This window comes from Ovis canadensis, chromosome 2 (assembly GCF_042477335.2).
Source record: "Ovis canadensis isolate MfBH-ARS-UI-01 breed Bighorn chromosome 2, ARS-UI_OviCan_v2, whole genome shotgun sequence".
In the NCBI taxonomy this organism is placed as follows: Eukaryota; Metazoa; Chordata; class Mammalia; order Artiodactyla; family Bovidae; genus Ovis; species Ovis canadensis.
Genome location: NC_091246.1, coordinates 229,775,949 through 229,795,530, shown reverse-complemented (window position 1 = coordinate 229,795,530; position 19,582 = coordinate 229,775,949). Strand labels below are relative to the sequence as shown.

The 19,582-nt window shown below is 40.2% G+C and overlaps 1 protein-coding gene across 2 annotated transcripts in view; it reads left to right on the top strand.

The window, feature by feature from the left end:
* Positions 1 to 19,582, top strand: part of PAX3 (paired box 3) — a 101,627-nt gene that overhangs the window by 68,700 nt on the left and 13,345 nt on the right. For both annotated transcript variants that reach the window (XM_069579483.1, XM_069579482.1), the window contains exons 5-7: positions 1,838 to 2,043; positions 11,525 to 11,690; positions 13,072 to 13,286. In XM_069579483.1, coding sequence (XP_069435584.1) covers positions 1,838 to 2,043; positions 11,525 to 11,690; positions 13,072 to 13,286 — 587 coding nt within the window. The remainder of the gene's footprint in view (positions 1 to 1,837; positions 2,044 to 11,524; positions 11,691 to 13,071; positions 13,287 to 19,582) is intronic.

Here is a 19,582-nt window from a genome sequence, read left to right as displayed (position 1 = left end):
TGTCATAAGGGTGGTGTCATCTGCATATCTGAAGTTATTGATATTTCTCCTGGCAATCTTGATTCCAGCTTGTGCTTCCTCCAGTCCAGCGTTTCTCATGATGTACTTACTCTGCATATAAGTTAAATAAACCGGGTGACAATATACAGCCTTGACGTACTCCTTTTCCTATTTGGAACCAGTCTGTTTTTCCATGTCCAGTCCTAACTCTTGCTTCCTGACCTGCATACAGATTTCTCAGGAGGCAGGTCAGGTGGTCTGGTATTCCCACCTCTTTCAGAATTTTTCACAGTTTATTGTGATCCACACAGTCAAAGGCTTTGGCATAGTCAATAAAGCAGAAATAGATGTTTTTCTGGAACTCTCTTGCTTTCTCGATAATCCAGCAGATGTTGGCAATTTGATCTCTGGTTCCTCTGCCTTTTCTAAAACCAGCTTGAACATCTGGAAGTTCATGGTTCACATATTGCTAAAGCCTGGCTTGGAGAATTTTAAGCATTACTTTACTAGTGTGTGAGATGAGTGTAATTGTGTGGTAGTTTGAGCATTCTTTGGCATTGCCTTTCTTTGGGATTGGAATGAAAACTAACCTTTTTCAGTCCTGTGGCCACTGCTGAGTTTTCCAAATGTGCTGGCATATTGAGTGCAGCACTTTCACAGCATCATCTTTCAGGATTTGAAATAGCTCAACTGGAATTCCATCACCTCCACTAGCTTTGTTCACAGTGATGCTTTCTAAGGCCCACTTGACTTCGCATTCCAGGATGTCTGGCTCTAGGTGAGTGATCACACCATCATTATTATCTGGGTCATGAAGATCTTTTTTGTACAGTTCTTCTGTGTAATCTTGCCACCTCTTCTTAATATCTTCTTCTTATGTTAGGTCCCTATGATTTCTGTCCTTTATTGAGCCCGTCTTTGCATAAAATATTCCCTTGGTATCTCTAATTTTCTTGAAGACAGCCCTAGTCTTTCCCATTCTGTTCTTTTCCTCTATTTGCATTGATCTCTGAGGAAGGCTTTCTTATCTCTTCTTGCTATTCTTTGGAACTGTGCATTCAGATGGATATATCTTTCCTTTTCCCCTTTGCTTTTTGCTTCCCTTCTTTTCACAGCTATTTGTAAGGCCTCCTCAGACAGCGATTTTTCTTTTTTGTATTTCTTTTTCTTGGGGATGGTCTTGATTCCTGTCTCCTGTACAATGTCAACAAGACTGGTACAGTCCACAAATTTATAAGATTCTTATGATAGTTTACTGTTATTGCCTTTTTAGATACAAAGTCAGTTTTGGAATATTTATTTTTAAAAATCACTCTTTGACAAATTTTCTCCTGGTCTAAAAGCTGGTGAAAATTTATCAGGAACCAAATTAAATGTGATTCATATTGGACAAGAACCAAGTATCCATTAAATGCTAAGGCTGAGGGGCAGAAAAAATGGAGGCAGCCTCTCCTTGCTTTTTAAGAGCTTGTAATGCACTTAGAATGACAGATGCAGAGAGCAATTATTTCTGCCTGGGGGAGCCTGGAGATGGGGTTGGAAAAGAGATTAAATACTTTTTAATGTACTTCTGTAAGGAGGGGCTTGGTGTCCATGGATTGACTTTGGCAGTGTACTTTAGGATTTGAGTCATTATATTTTGGTCATACTTCCCCCCGCCCCCCACCCATGTTTTGGCCCCAGCAAGTGGCTTTCAGGATCTCAGTTGCCTGACCAGGGATCAAACCTGGGCCCTGGCAGTAACAGTCCAGAATCCTAACCATTAGGCTAGCAGGGAACTCCATTGACTTGTTTGTTGACACACATTAGATCACCTCTTTTCTCCTGTGCTTTTTAGCCTCGGCACCCCAATCAGATGAAGGCTCTGACATCGACTCTGAACCAGACTTGCCCCTCAAGAGGAAACAGCGCCGGAGCCGCACCACCTTCACAGCAGAACAGCTGGAAGAACTGGAGCGGGCTTTTGAGAGAACCCACTATCCTGATATTTACACCAGGGAGGAACTGGCCCAGAGGGCAAAGCTTACGGAGGCCCGAGTACAGGTACCAATGTCCCAACATCCCGTGCTGCGTAAACCCAGACAGGGAGCAAGAGCATCTTCCTCTCTAAGGTGTACTTCAAACCAAGAAAGTAACTATGTTAGGAATGGTCCTTCATTGTGAATGGTAGCCTCTCACATTCTGAAGTTCTCCCTTTCTGATTTCTTTCCTTTACATTTTGCCTTGTCATGATAACAATATCATGATCTCTTTTTTCTTTTTATTTGCACTTGTGTGGTCCAACCACCTCCCACCACTGCTCCTCCCCCCCTCCCCCCGCCTCTGCCCCCTCACCCGCCCCTGCCCCTTTCCTCAAGGTATGTCTGTGGGATACAGCAACATTTTACTATGCTAACCAGTAAGTCAGAAAATGTTCTTTTTCCTCTTACTAGTTCGGTAAGTCCAGTTATTGATATGATGGCTATATTTGGCTTTTCTGTCACATTGTTTGATATGAGTATTTTATATGCATTGATTTAAAACTGTGACCTATTTAATTAGCTTTCCTTCTATTCTTAGTATATTTTGTATTTATGAAAATGTATGTTCTTATTTTAGACTTTGGACGTCATTATGAGGAGAATGTGTTAATAATCGTATCAGATGTAATACAGAGAAGAATGTCAATTCATGTTACTCACGCATCATTTCAGATATCCTTGTTATGTACCAGGGAATGCATAGATTTGGAGGGTGGTACATGGACGACAACGAAGTTTTGAGTGGTTGTTGTGTGGGCACTGTGCTAAATGCTTTGTGTGGATTAATTCATTTACTTATCATTAAGACCCTAGGTTGGTACTATGAATATCCCCAATTTATAGATGAGGAAACAGACTCAGAGCATTGAAGTAACTACCCAAAGTCATGTAGCTAGTAAGTGATCACGGTAATTGGATCCCATATATTTCCTCTCTGTAGCCATTTAGTCATGAAGAAGTGCAAAGTTGTATAAGGTAAAATCCTTTTCTTTAAGTCTAGAAGCTTTTCAAGTAACTGTATTATTTTAAGAACATGTAAAATTACCTTTTCAACTTAGAAGTGTTCTGAACCCTGGAGAAAGGCTACTTTGGTGTAATTTGTTTCTATTGGGTGATCAAGTAATATTTCATTATGAATGATGAACAGTCTCCCCAAGGGAGAAAAGCACTGCTGGAAAGATTACAAGTGCTTCAGGGTATCCTGGAATTCTTTACTGGCCCAGGAGTTAAAGTCACCTTATCCGGAAATGTCATGTTATTCCCAGATACTTGACTTTCATAGTCAGAGTGAGACTGAGGACTCAGCAGCGAACTTGGCAGTTGATGTGATCTCTAGATTGATTGACACCTTCCCCTATGCATCTAACTATCTCTCCCATCACAGATTGTTCTGGAATAGCCTCTTATAGTCTGCAGAGCCAAGTCAGATTGCTTTTCTCAGCTTGACTTTCTATCTGATCATCACAGTGCTGGAAAGTCAAGGAACACCAAGAAGAATGAGGACAAATTTCTCAAGGAACTAGTGTTTAATGGGGTAATAAAAACACACAAATAATTTGAAAGCAAAGCTGATATGATAAGTATATTAGAGATGAAGTGCAGTGAGAGCTGAGAGGAGGAAAGGTGTGAGATCTTGTTGGGGTGAAAAAGGGGAGCTCATGAAGAAGGGAGGGTTCAGATGGACTTCTGGGTCTAGATAGATATTCAATGGGCAGGGCAGGTGCGAGAGCATTTTGGTAACACAGAATAATGAGCAGAAGCACAGAGGGCTGGACGCACACAAGTTACATGTCAGATGAACTTTCATTTTCACTCTAGTCATGTTGAAGAAACAGTGAATAGTTCAGTTTGGTTAAATAGAGGGAGTGGTAGGGTGGCAGGAAGGAAGCTGATTGGAAATCTGTTTGCTTTCTTTGTATTCTTGCTGTTTTTGTTCAGTCACTGAGTCTTGTCTGACTCTTTGCAACCCCATGAACTACAGCCTGCCATTTCTTCACTAGCTCCTGGAGTTTGCTCAAATTCACGTTCATTGAATCAGAGATGCCATCCAACCATTTCATCCTCTGTCGCCCCCTTCTCCTCTTGCCTTCAATTTTCCCCAGCATCAGGGTCATTTCTTAGTGCTTATTTTTTGGTACTTAGGAAATGTGCATTCTTAACTTCAGTTATCATTCTGGGCAGAATATGATTCTATCAGACATAACATATGGAGAGGTGTGTCAATTCTTGTTATACACTCACCACTTCAGGGATCCTTGTTATGTACCAGGCACTCTGTGGACTGTAGGGGTGGTCCATAAAAAACAGTTAAATTTTGAGTGCTTACATACATTTTGTGGAGAGCTTGGGTTTCAGGCAAGGCAGCTAAACTTAATGCAAAGGGCATTGAAGGTGGTGGACATGAAATAGATCAGCGGTAATGGGAATGGAAAGGAGAGAACTGCTCTGAAAGGTGGAATGTAGGCATCTGATTGTGTGAGCTGGAGGTACATGCAGCGAAGAGTCCCAGATATGCTGGGATTTATAGCACAAATGTTTTACAGCTGGACCTATTCAATCCCTGTATTTAATACATTGGGATATAGTGCTCCTTCCCAGAAATGACCACTTCTAACCACAAACTGGGCTTCCCTGGTGGCTCAGATGGTAAAGAATCTGCCTGCTATACAGGAGACCTGAATTCGATTCCTGGGTTGGGAAGATCCCCTGGAGAAAGGAATGGTAACCCACTCCAGTACTCTTGCCTGGAGAATCCCATGGACAGAGGAGCCTGGCAGATTACAGTACATGGTGTCTCAAAGAGTCATATACGACTGAATGACTAACACTTTTTCAGCCACAAATCATGATGTATGTATATATCACATATTATTTATAGTAACATATACTCATGTATCATATTTATATAGCATATATAATGTATGATCATAATATATTATTTATAGTAACATATACAGTATACATATTATAATTATAAAACAATGCTACATGTATTATTTATATCAAATCTGCTTGCTTTTATTATAGTTCTGTGATCACCCAGTTTAAATGTGAAGTTGAGGTCCATTCATTCTTCCTTTCTTTTGGCAAACCTTTATTGAGTGCCCTGGTCCCTATCTCCCTAGGCTGGCCAAGCCCACATACTGGGTCTGCCCTTAAGACAGACTGGAGATCAGTTCTGAACTCAGAGTCAAAAAATAAACTTTGGATTTAAAGAAATCAAACAAAGAGAGTGATAGAAAACTGAGAAGAGTGTTCCCTGTTTCTCTGTCTGCTTGTTGCATTCGCCAAAGACAAGTATGTGGGGACAGAATTCATCTCAACCTCGTGCAGCTTGTACAGCGCCGGACACTCGCATCTGGTTCAGGAAATGTGGAGGAGAGCAAGAATGGCTCATTAACTTCCAGAGGACAGGGGATCAAACCAATAAAGAGTGGTTCATATTTTTCTGTACAGTGACCCCCTCTCCAAAGCAGGGCCCTCATTAACCTAACAGCTGTCCTAATGTGGCTTTAACCCGGTGACTCTTTACATTCCTTATGGTTTCATTAGTTCCCTTGAGACGCATCATGTCTTGCACCACAGCTATGATCTACAGCCTAACAAATTCCCTACAACACCCGGCATATGGATCTTTTACTTAACCCAGCAGGAAAAAGAAGGGAGTAGTTAATCACTGATTAAAATGCCAGAACAAAATCCTTTAGTTTTTAGAAGGATCTGGGAAAGCAGTAGCAGCGTCAGTTCAGGTTGAGTGATAGCCAGAGAGTGTGTTAGTTTAATTTGGGGCACCTGGGAAAACCCAACACCAAATCAAAAAAAAAAAAAAAAAAACAAACCCCAAATGTGTCTACATTCCCCTCCCTCCATGGAAGAAAATTTCTAAGCTCTTGTGGATAAAGATGAGATTAAAGCTTTAATAACGTAGACCTTTGTCAGTATTTGAAAAAAATTTGTTTGAACAATAACTATGTTATGTTTATCAGGGCTGAATCTGAGGACACAATCTAAGAATTACTGTACAGCAAAGGCCTAATTCGCTTAATTCATCTCCCTGGTAGCTGTTATTATGAAAATAATGGCAAAAACTACAATTTTGTAAGAAATGACTTGCAAACACTTATGATGTGTGAAAGTTTTAGTAAATATTCCATCCAAGAACTGTACGAAGCAGGCAAGTATTCTTGCCACCCAGGTAATGGAAGACAGGAAAGGAAGCTGCTTGTGGAAAAAAGGATTTAACTAGGAGTCAGAAGATGTGGGTTTTGGTCTCAGCTTTATCCAAAGGGTTTTGTCAAGCAAGTCACTTAATTTTGCTCTAATCCTACTGGGCTTCATTTTCTTAAATTTTATTTTTAAAATATGGGATTTAGATCAGATGGCCTTAGGCTGGGTCCATGAATGACTGGGATAATCATGAATGGACTTCAGGAGACCTGGGAAACTTGACATTTGTACACAGGTGTTCTGCTTTTGCCTGTGTGTGTATGCACACGAGTGTGAGGTAGGGAGAGGGCCGCTAGCTTTCCTCATATTCTTACAAATTATCACCCCTTGATCATTTCATTAATTAAAAGCCCCTAAGATGCATGGTCTCTCAGGACCCTTCTAACACTGATAATTTGGGATTCTCATGGAAGCCCAGTGATGGTTTAAAGCCATCTAACAGATCTTTGTAGTTCAGAAGTTAAGATAGGTATAAATATTTGGCCCTGAACTCCATAAGGAAGCAAAAATGCGGTCATCCTACCATTCTCTGCCACAGTTTGCTCTTGTGATGTATAAAGTTGTGTATGCCCTCATGTGTGATATTCACGGCAGCATGGCATTTCTTCTTGTCAGCCTGGACCATCCTCTCCCCAACCTGCTCTCTACATGGTGGTCAAGGCTGGGTAGCAGCTGTGGTAGGAGGGCTGGGCGGGTGGAGTGTGAGTAAGAAGTTCCAGGGAACAAGCAGATTGACAGGACACTGAATTTACTTACTTGGAAAGTACTGTAATTGACACTTTAGTATCACCTCTTGTAGTTAAAGAAACATTTTGTAATCTTGTTGTAAATTCTAAGGGTTAACCATTACACTCTCTTCCCATTTTTCAAACTGTATTTGAAATAACCCATCTGGAATAATGTAGGTTAGATTGCTTTTGAGGACCACACCAAAAATGTGAACCAGTAATTTATTGAGAGCAAAATTAGGCTTACACCATGGGACAATTAGCACTAATCCATGAAACTTGGAAACAATTTGGACCTAAGCCTCCGTTCAAGCCAGACTGGCTTTCAATTATTTGAGGTGTTATTTGGGCACTTTCCTGCTTGCTCAGGGGCATGAAAGGCTTTGGCTATAGACAGAACTCAGAAAACAAAGGCTTTAATTCTTGTATTTCTCAATGTGACATTTTTACTTAATAACTAACATTTACTGAACACACTTTTTTTTTTTTACAGTATTCTTTTACAAGCTTTGTTTGTATTGTCTCATTTAATTGTTCATGTTGTCTCATTTAATCCTGTGAAGGAGTTTTTTTTTTTCTCCCATTTAGTAGATGAGAAAACAGAGGCCCACAGATGTTAAGCAAATTTTTCAAGGTTACAGAGGTAGTGAGGGACAGGAAAAGCTGGGATTCAACTCTTGCCTGCATTGGTCCCATGTGAATGTAAAGGATGACTGTATTTTTTAAAATACTGAGTTTTTATCCAGCTTTTATTGCTGAGAACAAATTGGTCACTTATTTTATTCAGGAAGAGGAAAATTTATAAAAACCTATTCTTTTGTGATTATCTTTTCCCCCTAGTTATTGTGATATAATAGTAATCTTTCAATCAATTTCAATTTTGCTTCAAAAAATCATCGGATGTTATGTTACTCCAGAATGGACCTGAAGATCTTTTCCAAAAGCATGAAGAGAGACGTACAAGCATGGAAAGATTCAGGGAGCAGGTGAAACTGAACCAGGCTGCAGTTCATCAAACGAAATAAAAACTTGCTTCAAGGGAAGGTTCTGATGTTGTGTGATATTGCACAGACAATTATAAACAACTGTGCCTGATAGTAGTTATCCACTGGTATATGCCTCCTGCCCCACTTTCTTACTATGCGAAATGTGATGTGGAAGGCCAGGTAATGCTGGGGAGAGTGAAATCACACTGAATTAGAGATTGTAAAGTGACATTTAACAGGAAGGTAGCAGACTCTGAGATGGAAAAGACTGAAGGCAGAAGGAGATGAGGGCAGCGGAGTATGAGATTGTTAGATAGCATCACCAACTTAATGCACATAAATTTGAGCAAACCCTGGCAGATAGTGAAGGACAGAGGAGCCTGGCAGGCTACAGTCCATGGGGTCGCAGAGTCAGACATGACTTACTGGCTAAACAACAACAAGCACAAGCTGACTTTGTAAACTTGTTCCTTCTGCCCTACTGGCTAAGAAATTGGTGGAACCCTCATACTCTCCTCTAGAACCTCAAAGGCCAGATTGTTGCTATTGTTATTCTTTTCAAAACAGAAAAGTTTCTAGTCATTGTAAAAACCAAATCATAAATACCTTCTACCGATTTTGGGACTTCCCTGGTGGCTCAGGTGGTAAAGAATCTCCCTGCAATGCTGGAGACCTAGGTTCAATCCCTGGGTTGGGAAGATCCCCTGGAGAAGGGAATGGCAACCCACTCCAGTATTCTTGCCTGGAGAATTCCATGGACAGAGCACCCTGGTGTTCTATAGTCCATGGGGTTGCAAAGAGTCAGACATGACTGAGCGACTCACACTTTCACTTTCCACCCATTTTAAGTGATTTTTTCAGTCCTATGCACTTGCACGTGTCATTCAGTAGATTATTCCTTGATTGTCTGTTAGGAATTAGGTGATAGAATATTGGAAGGGTTAGGTAGAACTTCTGAGTGCTGGGGAATGTCTTTCAGTCGCAGATGGGGTAATAACAGCACCCCAGAATCATTGTGCTTCGCTTGGGTACTTAAAATGAAGGTGATTTCAAGGGCACCTTTTTCCTATAAAAAATAGATGTGTGTTTTATGAGTTTCAAAGCCTAAAGAAGGCAAGGACCATTTCCCAGTTTGCAACTTCAGTGTATTTTTACTTCAGTTCTGCTTCTGGCAGTTTCAGCTGCTTCTTGGAGATGCAGAGGCTGCCAGGGGCAAGATGATAGAAAACTCTAGTTAACTGAGTTAACCAGAGACAGGCAGCTCAGTCCTCAAGAAGCCCTGGTTCTCTCAGAAATAGCCCTCTGGATTTATTTAGCCTGAATTTAAACAACATTTAAATTCCTTCCTTTGGGAAACTCTTAAACCTCCTGTTAAAGGTTTGTTTTTCAGTAAAGATTTGCTTTCCAACTATTCCCTGTCTCTTACAGTAGTTATAATATATACTGTATGGTAAATATAAGAACTTATAAATCCACCTCCTGGTGGGTTTATTCCATGTCATCAGTGTTTACTTGTATCGTTGTGGAAAAATGAAACAAAGCAAAACTACCTTGTACACCTAGCCTTTGGGTTTATCTTTTGAAGTGATTTGTAGAAAGTCATGATGTTCCTTCTAATTTATGATCTGAATGAAGACATTTTTTATTTAAAAAATTGGGTTATGGAGGAGTTACCATGATCATAAATCAAAAGTAGGTTGGGATTGATGGAGTAACCAGGCCGAGCCCACCCACTGGATAAATCAAATTTGGTTTACTTATCTAAAGGTTACAGCAGGAAGTTGGCACAGAGAGATTGGAGACATGCTCTGATAATGTCAGAAGGGCAAGCTTCTGAGATCTTCATAATGAATCTCACCAGTAGGTTTTGTGACAGTAAGTCTGAATGAGTGAAGTCACATCGTAACTTTTGGAAATTCAACTTTCCTCCCTGCCTAGGCAGCTGAAGATGCATTTCACATGGGTTGGTCAAGATAAGGGTGAGGACCCTTCACTTGAGCCAGGTGTGCCTCATTGATCTTGAGGTTATATACTATGAAATATGACCACGGTGCATGGGATAGTACCGTACACTCAGGCATGAACACAACCCTCATTCCTTACCCTCAGCCTCCTCAGGCTAACCAGCTTGTTCCAAACACTTCCCTGAAAACAGGTTTTTTGCCCTGATGCCTCTGGGAGTCATGGTAACAGACACTTAGACTTTCAGTGAGAAAACACAATTGATCCAGAACCGAAATTGAATGCCGTTCCTGGTTCTATTATCCCAGGTGGCAATTTATTAAGTTAAGTAAAACTCTAATTCAATTATGTATCAACTTGAGAAAATATTGACTTACCTTCTTTTCCTGTGGGATACTTAAGGAGTATTAAATGTTAGTGTTCTGAGGAAGTTCAAACAGTTTTCCCTACTAGTATCTTGCAGCATGGGTAGAGAAGACCAGACTCCTTTTCAGACAGATGCTTGAGTGAATAGCAAAAGTTTAAGCAGATGCCTTGGTAAAATGTTTATTAAACTGGGCTTTCTTGTTTAAGAAAGGAGGGAGGGAGACATTCCTCTCTCCACTCTTTTAAAAATTTTGTGACGTAAAATTTAGAATTAAGTTTTTTAAGTGTTAACTTTGTTCTGTGGGGAAATCAAGTCATCTTTTCTTAAGCATGCTGGTCTCTTGTATCATCTCTTCCATCTGGACTGACCGCTTTTTGAAATCATATTCAAACTTAAAATGAGTTGACATTCTGTCTCTTATCTAAAGTTTTCCTGATTCTCTGCATTTCCAAAATGGAACTTCTACTTCTAGTGAGCAATTAGTTTGGTGACCTTGACCACTCTGTGAATTCCTTGAAGAAAAGACAGTAAGCTCCTTGAGCTCAGGGATCCTATCTTATCTACTCCTTTTTTCCTCTGATAAAAAGATAGGTGCTTACAGCTGTTATGGAAAGAAATAATAAAACAAACTCATTTTGTAAGGGATCTTCATAGATAAAATGCTTTCTTTCCTTGAAGTACCTCTTCAACATTAATTTCTATTAAGATCAGTATAATGTCTCACATTTTGGAAGAGATGGTAAAAAATAGCTCCACTTATCCTTCTGGTCAATTTTATAAGACTCTCTAGGAGCTGTGCACATAATGTCCATAGAAATACAGACACATTGATAAGACTATGAAATACAAGGGTTAGTGCAGTAGGCAAGGCCAAATTAGGACACATGTCATGGAGGGGGCCATAGAGACTCCTGGATCCCCCCTGAAGTGCTGTAGTACATGATGGTGGGAGGGTGCCAATGGCACCTCTGCTCAGCCATCCCTCCCCATAGTCACCCCAGAGTTCATGTGGGGGCTCTTGCCAGACCTTGAAAAGCCCTTGAAGTCCCTCTACTGACCCCTGACATCTAACTTTCCTTTCTCCCCTGACAATGCAAGCCAGAAGGTAGAGGACTCTTGTGTCTGTTTGCCCTTTCAGTAAGGGGCCTTTAATCTGTTTTAGCATGAAAAATTCATTAAGAATGTACTATTATTTCATCAGTGAAATTCTCAAATTTTAAATTAAATCCATAGGTCTGGTTTAGCAACCGCCGTGCAAGATGGAGGAAGCAGGCTGGGGCCAATCAACTGATGGCTTTCAACCATCTCATTCCGGGGGGATTCCCTCCCACAGCCATGCCGACCCTGCCAACGTACCAGCTGTCAGAGACCTCTTACCAGCCCACAGCTATTCCACAAGGTATGGAGGAAGGCAGTCAAGGGGTTAAAATGTAATTCCCAGTCTTGTTCCCTGCTGCTTGCTTTATATGGTGAAATCTTCTGTGATGTCCCTGTGGCTGTCTGTATGTTTGTTACATTATATCGGGCTGTCCTGAAAGTACCTGTCACCTTTCAGAAACATAGTTTGTTCTATGACATGTCTGAATCTCTCTAGTTAAACTGTGTTGTAATATAATATTGTTTCAGGATTTTAAAACAAAACCAAACAATGAACCAAAACAATCTCCCAAAATAAGCACGCAATTGGCTTCTCCTTTGTTAAAACCTCTACCTTTGTACTCTAGTCTGCAATTAACTGAAGTTCTGATGGCTCCTCACTGGGGTAGGAATTGAGAGTAGGTAAACAGAGAAGGCAATGGTGCCCCACTCCAGTACTCTTGCCTGGAAAAATCCCATGGATGGAGGAGCCTGGTAGGCTGCAGTCCATAGGGTCGCTAAGAGTCGGACACGACTGAGTGACTTCACTTTCACTTTTCACTTTCATGCATTGGAGAAGGAAATGGCAACCCACTCCAGTGTTCTTGCCTGGAGAATCCCAGGGACAGGGGAGCCTGGTGGGCTGCCGTCTATGGGGTCTCACAGAGTCGGACACGACTGAAGCGACTTAGCAGCAGCAGCAGCAAACTTTGATAAAGTCCTTCTATATTAGAGCATGGGCTTTCCAGGTGGCTCAGTGCTAAAGAATCTGCCTGCCATGTAGGAGACGTGGGTTCGATCCCTGGGTTAGGAAGATCCCCTGGAGAAGGAAGTGGCAACCCACTCCAGTATTCTTGCCTGGGAAATCCCATGGACAGAGGAGCCTGGCAGGCTACAGTCCACAGGGTTGCAAAGAGTCAGACACAGCTTAGCAACAGCAAAAAAGTGTTACTGCATAGAGGTGAACGGGATAAATAAGAAGACTAAATTATTTTGGATTACAAAAGATAGCATTGTGGGCATTTTAAACTATATTATCACACTAATATTTAGGTGTTTTGGAAGTTTATTTGATAAGAAATTTAAGATGCAATTCTTACTTGGTTAATCTTTATGTTGGTTAGTAACATTCACTACTAATACAGGTTTGTTCTTACTGTTAAAGTGATTTCTGAATTTCTATTCTGGTTAAGTGTTCCTTGAAAGTATATAAATAAACTATGTACTTGTACATATGTGCGGAAGAGATGTGGCTCTATTTGTTAGGAGTGGTTTTGTACTTACATATCAAGAAGTACAGTATGAAATTTACATTTATTTTACCAGTGGATATACTGATGGGTCGGTGACTACGAACTTTTGCACTGAACCTTCTCTGCCAGCCTTCAAAGGAGATTTATGGCTGATAACCTTCTTCCTTGCAGCCGTGTCGGACCCCAGCAGCACCGTCCACAGACCTCAGCCGCTTCCTCCGAGCACTGTACACCAAAGCACTCTTCCTTCCAACCCGGACAGCAGCTCTGCCTACTGCCTCCCCAGCACCAGGCATGGATTTTCCAGCTATACAGACAGCTTTGTGCCTCCATCCGGGCCCTCCAACCCCATGAACCCCGCCATTGGCAATGGCCTTTCACCTCAGGTCAGTCCCCTGTTTCCAGACAGGCGAGTTGCTGTATACCAGAACCAAATAGTCAATTCCCTGAGGCAGTCATATAATGAATTGCCAAATTTAAACCATAATGTATTCTTTATACAAGCCACATGATTTCAGTTTTCTGGTTTCCTTTCTCTCCACCCTTCTTATGGGCTGTATCAAAAGTTAGAGCTTAGACTTAAAATTCAAGCCACTTTTATCATAATCAGGGAGATTTTCTGTTTATACTTAGTTGTCAAGGTGTCATCTGCTCAACACGTAGTAGTTCTGGGTTTTGGGTAAGAAGTTCACACATATTTTTTAAAATGGTATTTGGTCAGCTGATAGGGTTGTGAGCAAGAATGCTTAATAAGAAAACACCACAGCTTTTCTATAATTTTCAGAGAGAAGGGTAACAAGTTATGTGGAGAATGACCCATCTGATGGCTGCAGAACTCTGGGATAAATGAGTTATAAATGCAAAATATAGGAGAATTTCTGCTCCTTGGGAATATATAGAAATTTGAATGTTGTAATTGTTTTTCTAATTTGCATTGGACTATGAGCTTTTCTTGAGAGATTATATTAATAAATTGCCTTGATAATTGCATGTCAGAGGGTTGGTTAAATTTCCTACATGTGGCATCTGTCTGGGGTTGACATTATTAGCAGTTGTTTAAATACAGATCACTTGATTTTATTAGAGAGCACTTGGCCCAGGTGGCGAGGAGAGCTGCCCACTAAATTTGGAGAAATGTCACGAAGGGGTTGCAATCTATAATTGCAATCAAGAATCTCTTCAGGGCTGAGAGTGAGAGTTTTAACAGCTTTATCTTTTCTTAACCCCCCTTTTCCTCTTGGTGGTTAGAAAAACAGAGAGAAGCTCAGAATGACACAAATGAAAAGTGAAAAGACAATTATACTCAATTACACACTAATCACTGACTATCACCACTGCCTAAGCACCAAGAGGGCATTCTAATAGGCAGAAAATGAGATTTTAATGGCACAAAGGGTGGCCAAAATAAGGACTCATATATCTTTGCCTTCTTCGTTTTCTTCAACTTGTGGTTTGCGTCTTGGGAGTGGAGTTCCTGGGCTCTGCATAACGGTGATAACTCTGAGCAGCTGAAAAGTTCAAAGCTGTTGCAGTTGAAAAGAATGAATAGCAAAGGCAATGAAATAAACATTTCTGCCTAAAGGCAAAAGTTCATAAATCCTTTTTTGTAACAGTAAATGTAATTAAGTTTCATAGATTCCTATAGCACATCCTGGGATAAAAACTAAGAGGTGGCTTTAAACCTTGGCTGCAAAATAGCAACATGAAAACAATGGATGTGCTTCCTACAGGACTTTAATAGACTTAATTTCCAAGTACTGGCATTTGTGAATGTGGTTTTGCATGAAAATCATGGACTTATATTAATAGATTCATGTTTAAAGGCCTGCATTTCGAGCATAGAAGCTTCTCCCACAGTTTACAAGTAACTTCAGAAGTAGTTGTTGTCTCTGCAGTTTAAAACATTAAGTAGTTTGAGGCCACAGAAAAGTTTTTTATGAACACAATTCCGTTGAGAGTTTGCATATAAGTAAACTTCAACTCTGTAAGGTGAGACCCAGGATTCTCTTGGCATGTGTCAGCGGTCGAGTATTATAACACACGTATTATACTTTGTTATTTAAGTGGAAGTACTAGCACTTGACTTTGAGACTGTTAGTCCTTGATTTCAAGAAGACTGGCTATGATTCTAGAGTTGGCAGTAGGGCAGGAATGATTCCATTATCAAGCAATGGAAAATTCCTTGGGCAACTTCTCCTGTGTTTCTTTACAATGCTCTTATAACATTATGTTAACTCCTTACTTGTTATATTGTGGATATCCAGAATATTTTGCATTTCTACCATATATTTCCTCCTCAAACCACCAGTTGTAGCATCTCTAGTGAGTTAGAAGAGAGATGAATAATGTGAAGTTCCTCCTTATTTCCTTAGACAAAATTGGAGAAAAATAGCTGAGTGAATCAACATCTTGCCAGACGTATCTACGAAATAGATGGAATAGGAGCATTAGGCGAATTGGGAATTAGGACTTACATTTCTATAGTCTTTGAGACTGACCGCTTCTCAGGAATGCCTCTATTTAAGCAAAGAGGGATGTGTTCACTGTTTTTGGTTGTTTGTCTTGATTAAAAATATCATAGGGATTTCCCTGGGAGTCCAGTGGTGAAGACTCTGCCTTCCAGTGCTAGGGGGTGTGGGTTTGATCCCTGGCAGGGAGGCTAGGTCTGCCATGACACAGGGTGTGGCCAGAGGTCCAAGAGGGAGGGGATATTGTATCCATAGAGCCAATTCATTTCGTTTTACAGCAGAAACTAACACATTGTAATACAATTATACTCCAATAAAAAAGTTTAAGAAAATATTGTAAAGAAAATTGAAGAAAAGAATCCACATTTAACAGCTAGTTTACCTGTTATCTAAAGAAAAAGGCAAAGAATGGTGATGGCTGAGTCTTTTTGCTTGCTATAGGGAAGTGCTTATTGATATACTGGATCATATAATATTAAATATGGGGAACTTCCCTGGTGGTGCCATGGTTAAGACTTTGCCTTCCAATGCAGGAGGTGCGAGTTAATCCGTGGTTGCTAAGATCCCACATGCCTCAGGGCCAAAAAATCAAAACAGAAGCAATATTGTAACAAATTCACTAAAAATAGTCCACATTAAAAAAAAAAAAAGATCTTAAAGGAACTAATCCTACAACTGCCATTTCTCCTCTTCTCTCCAACTCTTGCACTTCCTATCTCCGGCTGAAAGTCTGATACGCAGACAAATCAACTGAGGCTCAGAGAACTTGGGGCCATATCGCTGATAGTGAGAGAGCTGGGACTAGACAGAATTCCTGGCTCCTCATCTAGAACCTCATTACTTACAGCACCCAGCTGGGTGGAGAGAAGACAGATTAAAAAAAAAAAAAAAGGTGGGGACTTTATTCATATTTTAAAATAATTTTATAGAAGGTAGTTTTCTAAACTTTTGGATTTGGGTTAATTAACACTCTTTTCTAAAGCACTCTTTATATGCTTTTTTGCTTTATGCATTTTTCTTATCAATCTTTTAACTTCCCCTAGTAATAAAAAGTACTTCTTGGTTATTGAAGAAAATGGGGAAAAATTTTTTTTTTAGGATTTCCTTTCTCTGGAGTAGGAAAAAAATTCCCCTAGGCAGCCACTGCTAATATTTTTGCATTTTACCTTCCAGCTCTTTTTGGGTGTTATGCTTTAAAAATACATACATAATTGAGATAGTATATGTATATACTATATCATAAAATATGTAAGCTTCCACCTTGCCTTTTCCCTGCCTTTGTACTTCATCATAGGTCTTTTCTTATCTACTAATTTAAATGAAATTGGATCTAAAGTTTTTTGAGTCCTTATGATCAGTTCATTGTAGATCTCTTTAGTAGATGCCATTTTATTTGTGCATCTTATTTGATTTTTTTCCTACTGGCATTGATGTTGATGTATCATTTGACCTTCAGACTTGGAAATCACGCGTTAGAATGTGTGTGAACTATTGTAAAATCAGCTTTCTAGTTAATGGAATTAATAGACATCATTATGATAAGCAAATTATTCCTTACGTTTGTGTGTGTGATTTAGTTGATTTTCCTCCGGGGCCTCTAACGTATCTATCTGCCCCCTCAAACAAAGATTCTTTTAAGGCTTGGTATCAGAGCCATGAGTCAAAGGGTGTTTCTCAGATGCCCTTAGTGCTTTCCTCAGAGAAATTCTCAGCTTTCGGAGGGATGGGTATGAAGCAGTGACCGAGGAAAAGGTCACTCTCCAGTTGGTCAGATGAGAGTAGCAACAGACTGACAAACGTGTGACATTCTGAATCTCAGAATCCTGATGAAAACTTTTAGAGACATTGATCATATCCTTCCTCAAATTGCTGAAAGTGTCTGTGCATTCCTGAATTGTTGGCAGGTGTATTTTGTTTTGCGGTACTCCATAACTGTATCCATCTTATTTATGGAAGAGCTGAGGCCGGTGCAACACAGTTAGAGTCACTGGCAGAGGTAAAAGCCATGTCTGTCTCTCTTCCAGGCTTCTTTGGCTGTGCTGGGTCTTCATTACAGCACACAGGCTTTCCTAGTTGCGGTGTGTGGGCCTCACTAGTTTCAGGGCATGGCATTCTCCAGTTGTGCCGTGCAGGCTTCTCGGGTTATGGCTTGCAGTGTTAGTTGCCCTGTGGTGCAGGATCTTAGTTCCCTGAACAGTGATTGAACCCACGTTCCCTGCATTGGATGGCAGATTCTTTACCACTGGACTGCTAGAGAAGTCTCTCTTCCAGTTTCAGTAGGTTCTTTAATAAACCAAATTACACATTTAATTTGCCAAAGAGGCATGATGTCCTAGAAAGTTTTCCATGGGCTCCAGCACTGATATTCAACCTGGTTTTCCAGCGGGGAGAATGGAAAGGCTTCACAGATGAACGACTGGGCTTCACGACTGGGCTCCCTCCAAAGCTGGATTTGTTAAGACATCTTGAGATTGTCAGTGTTGGGTGGAAGGAGAATAGGATAATTTCCTTGAAATTTTCTGCTGTCTCTGAATTTCTACATCACCATTCTAGGAGATGAGGCTTTTATAACAAATGACAAAACACCCCTTGAGAAGAAAACCGTTCAACTCACTATACCCTGCAGTAGCGCCCTCTTTTGAAAAGTTGTGTGTTCTTGGTGTGGGGACATCACAGAAAGAAAACAGGGAAATAGAGACCATGTATTTTCCCTCCAAACCCAGCTGGTATGTTCCCAGCACCTTCCTGCATGTGCAGTGGAGAAAAAGGAACGCCGACTTGGAATATGGAGCCAAGGAAATACAACCAGATGCTTGAGACGTGAGACTAATTAACATTTGGCCCATGCTCTTCTAATTAACTTTCCTTTGCAAGAAATACTACCCTGACTGCTCCCCCACCTCCAAAACACACATAGCTAAACCTCCAAAACAAGGACAATAAAATGAACAAACATATCATTTCAACCCCCCCGACCCAAATCCTACAAAACTCCACAGTTTTTGGTGACAGCTTCTAATGATTTCTTGAGTGAAATACAGTATCAGTGGGTTACAGGTTTCTAGGAAGCTTTTTTGTTGTTGTTATGTAGTGTGCAAAAATGGGCCAACTTGGCTGCATTTAGAGTTCATCAACCATTGCAAATGATTCTTCAAATGTTTTGGGTTTGGTAAAACCTAAAACACATTTTGCCAAGCACTTTTCCTCCTTAATTTTTCAAACTGTGTATTTTAGGGAAAATTTGATCCATATGGTTTTGATTCATTTACTCTTATATCATTGACATTTTTTTTTCCTGTGGAGCCATTTGATACCCAAGAAGCTTTCTGAGCCTTTGCTGTGTTCATTTTAAGCATTTTCTTCCTTAAAAAGAGGAAGTCCTCTTTGCAACCTCAGAGGCTATAAATTTTGAGTACTCTCTCAATTCAGCAATACTTAAAAATACATTTGGTATAAATCTGGATTATTATGAACACATTTTATGTTTAGAACAGATGGAGTGATTTTTGTTTCTGGTTTTATGAGTGAAACCAATGATAAAATAAGAAAATAGGCTTAAATTACAGAAAAAGTTTTGTTTTAGACAACGTTTAACTGTTATTAATAAATCCCCACGGTAAGATCTATGCTCACAGACCTCACTGCAAATTTTGTCCAGGTCTTGGGTAAGATGTAATTGAATAACCAGTACACCTGTCCTATTTCATGGGTAATCTACTGAGGAAAGAAAAAAAATTCTCATAAAGATTTGTGTACCAGGCTTCAACATGCTTGAATGTTTGCTCACCACTCAGCACCTCAGGAACAAAGAGTAGGTCTGCAGATCTCATCAAGTTTATGGACCATACCTCTCTTAAGTCTGGTTGAATCATCACAGCTTTGTGGGGATGAGATGCTGTCTCTGAAACAGACACAAGAAAGAGCAGATAGATCTTTATACTAACAAGATTGCGGTTAATGGCAGAAGACGCCAGGATCAACTTTTGTTCTTATTCATATTTTACAAAAGGAACCCTTTAACTGCACCACCCATCCAGTTGCTTTTAAAGAATAATATTAAAATTGAGATTATTAGTGTGTAATGTATGTAAATTGCATATTTGGTGTCAGCTACGCCTGTTAGGCAGCTTCTCCATTTCATGCATATATGTATTAGACTGTCGTGGTTCCATTTCAAATCAGATTTCAATTGCTCAGCACAGTTTCTTTTGACA